The sequence below is a fragment of the Lottia gigantea genome (assembly GCF_000327385.1).
Source record: "Lottia gigantea unplaced genomic scaffold LOTGIsca_153, whole genome shotgun sequence".
In the NCBI taxonomy this organism is placed as follows: domain Eukaryota; kingdom Metazoa; phylum Mollusca; class Gastropoda; family Lottiidae; genus Lottia; species Lottia gigantea.
This window is the reverse complement of record NW_008707846.1, coordinates 428,365-431,772: the sequence shown is the minus strand read 5'-3', so window position 1 is coordinate 431,772 and position 3,408 is coordinate 428,365. Positions and strand designations below refer to the sequence as shown.

Genomic DNA, 3,408 nt, shown 5'->3' with positions numbered 1-3,408 from the left:
TTATTGGTTCGAAACGAGAATATGATTTGACTGACGCATCTTACAAAAGTCGATAAAACCAAGCCCCCTTATGGATTAATTACTTTTATTTTCATAAAACAGATGGATTTACTCAAATAGCTTCGCACAAGGCCGTGTATTACATATAATGACGTAACGGCTTTGAAGGTTTGAATACCATTTATTCGGAAAGGACAACATCAGGAACAATAAACATCAATACAGGTACAACAGAGGAACATCAATACAGGTAAAATACACGAACATCAATACAGGTAAAATACACGAACATCAATACAGGTAAAATACAGGAACATCAATACAGGTAAAATACAGGAACATCAATGCGGGTAAAATACAGGAACATCAATACAGGTAAAATACAGGAACATCAATACAGGTAAAATACAGGAACATCAATGCGGGTAAAATACAGGAACATCAATACAGGTAAAATACAGGAACATCAATACAGGTAAAATACAGGAACATCAATGCGGGTAAAATACAGGAACATCAATACAGGTAAAATACAGGAACATCAATACAGGTAAAATACACGAACATCAATACAGGTAAAATACAGGAACATCAATACAGGTAAAATACAGGAACATCAATGCGGGTAAAATACAGGAACATCAATACAGGTAAAATACAGGAACATCAATACAGGTAAAATACACGAACATCAATACAGGTAAAATACAGGAACATCAATACGGGTAAAATATAGGAACATCAATAACGGTAAAATACAGGAACATCTAAACTCTATCATCCCGAGAGAAAAAGGGCGGGGCCCAGCGGGAAACTGGACTCTCTTTAACTAGAGTTCTACCTAGATCCCCCTTCGATCTCTCCTAGATCTCCCTCGAATCAGGTACAATTCCCTTTTGTCAGACTCAAACATATGAACTATATTCTGATTGGTTGAAACCTAAGCGTCCATATCCTTGAAACCTGATTGGATAAAGCTAATGCAAGAAGGGCGTTGATTGGTCGAGGGGCTGACCATGAGAATGTTGACATTTGTTGACATAGGAACACAATGCATAATCTTTTATAATACTTGATAAGTATAAGCTGAATTTGTTGGTCAGAACAAAGAGGTATTATTGTCAAGGACTAAAGGTGTTAAAAGGCTACGTAGTATTATCTAATATACTACCCTTAGATGTAGATGCTACATTAGCAATGACAACAGACATTTAATTTCAAGTAGCCAAGGTGTTAATTGACCCCTTAAAATATTCTATTCGTACCTGTTCTGACACTCATTGCTAGTCAACCCTAATAATACATTGTGTAACGCGTGATATTAAACCAATCAAAACAATCTTTTTGGCGTGTGTGTTCTTTACATTCGGCAATCCTCGGCAGTTTCCGAAAGCTGAATCTGACACGGTAATGAATAGTTTACTTTATGTTTTAAATTGTCACTGGATCGCTCAAATATCTTCGTACCTATTCACAATAGAAACCCCAAATCTGTTACCTTGACAAGCTTTCTGTTCTGTCCAAGTACCATTTTCCTCACACCTCAGAGTACCAGTTTCAACGAAGCCAACAGAGCAGCTAAAATGAAAAAGTCCTCCAACAATACTGGATTCTGTTACATCATCAGAGAGAGTGATAATCTCACCTTGTGGACACCCTACAGCTAAAATGTTAAAATGAATTTGTCAGTAGAGTTGGGTGAAATTATTCTAAAGTTAATTCAGAAAGATGGTTTATATGGCAAGCTATGTGTGTAGCCAGTTGAACATTTAAAATGGAAATCTTCATCAATTCTTCTGGATCTGTTACATCATCAAAGTTAGCAATCATTCCACCTTGTGGACACTCTAAAGCTGAGATAGTAAATAAAATTTATCAGGCAATAAATTATTATTCCCGAAATTCTCGAAGCCACCCTTTGATGTTGATTCCAATTCAGAACCCACAAGAAGCCAGCTGATTTCAGATGGCCCGCGATATATTTAGTGGGCTTAATTCTTACTTCAAAATAAGAAATTCCACTGCCCGAGGGCCCACTCTGTAAATACACAACTGCTTACCTTCACAAGCTGGTTCCAAAGTCCAGCCACCGTTTTCACAGGTGGTCTGAACTATTGATTCATATCCTTTTTTGCACTTGTATCGTTTATTTTCGTCACATGTCGGTTCCCACATTGCATTTATTGGCAGAACGTACTTCTCACAATCTACACAAAATAAGATAGGTGTTAACATAAAGTTCTTTTATTTATAATTTCCAAAACAAGTTAATAGGTTCTAAACCACAGTAGAAATTAGGCCACGATTTGCTAATTTGTGCTTAGTCATAGAGATTGAGAGCTGGTAAAGAGGTTTTCTAAATTTGGTTTTGTATATCGGGGACAAATTGATGTTATACACATAAAAAAATTGATTGAATTACTATTGATATATTATATAATATTTAGTAAACTAGAATAATGAAGGTAATTTTGAAAGGTTATTTCACATTTTGAATCTTAGACCTAAAATAAAAATCTTAAAACAGCATTTTTATCAGACATATCTTTCTGAAATAACAAAGAAGAAAAGTTACTACTGACATTTTATAAAGAATTGTTTCCCAGTCCTCTTCAATCACAGCAATCTCTACTATACTTACCTGGTGTTTGTCTTTTTAACATGAAGGGGTAATTCTTGGGACTGGCCACTGGTAATGTTCCAGCCCACAGAAAGACCACCATCAACATCAAATTAGCATTGACCATCATATTGATTCGATATTCGAGTTGTATGAACAGTGAAGATTGTGTGAGTTTATATAGAGAATGAGAGACAGAGTGGGTTAATTTGTTACATCGAGCGGAAACAGTTAATGAGTTGTCGATATTCACGGCTTTCGAGTTGAGCTCGAAACTGTATTGTTTTCGTTAATTTTTTTTTTTTTTTTATAATTGTTGTCAGAGTACCTAGCAAAAACTGTAATAGTTAGAACATTTTTGGCATTGCAGCAGACATTTCAGACCGCGGAATTACATTTATATTTATTTTCAGACATCAGACTAGAAACCGTAAATGATGTAGCAGAAAACTTTTGAATTTCAGAAATCTGCCATAAACGCTTATTGTTTGTTCTATTTGCGTCAAAGTTTTTGTGTGTATTTTTGAAAGAACTTCCAGGGAGACTGCAGTTTAGAAAATCCTTTTTGTACTGAATTTTGGTTAAAATTCTAAGTCCTTTAATTTTTACTCGATTTTTACGAAACTTGGTAGATGCGTAGAGACCAAATTGATAATTATGATTATTCAAAAACATTTTCCAAAATATTTCGGAAAATGGTTGAAAATATCTGAAAAATCAGAGTTTTTGGACTATGTTTTGCAAAAACTGTCAAATTTGTAATTCAAAAGATTTATACCATCAACATC

General features: G+C 34.8%; 1 protein-coding gene across 1 annotated transcript in view; it reads right to left on the bottom strand.

The window, feature by feature from the left end:
* LOTGIDRAFT_238591 (hypothetical protein) overlaps positions 1–2,759 on the bottom strand; it is a 5,934-nt gene extending 3,175 nt beyond the window's left edge. Inside the window, exons 1-3 of the mRNA XM_009050730.1 lie at positions 2,642–2,759; positions 2,061–2,207; positions 1,499–1,663 (exon numbers count right to left, since the gene is read on the bottom strand). Of these exons, the coding sequence (XP_009048978.1) occupies positions 1,499–1,663; positions 2,061–2,207; positions 2,642–2,750 (421 nt within the window). The 5' untranslated portion in view covers positions 2,751–2,759. The remainder of the gene's footprint in view (positions 1–1,498; positions 1,664–2,060; positions 2,208–2,641) is intronic.
* Positions 2,760–3,408: the final 649 nt, after the last annotated feature.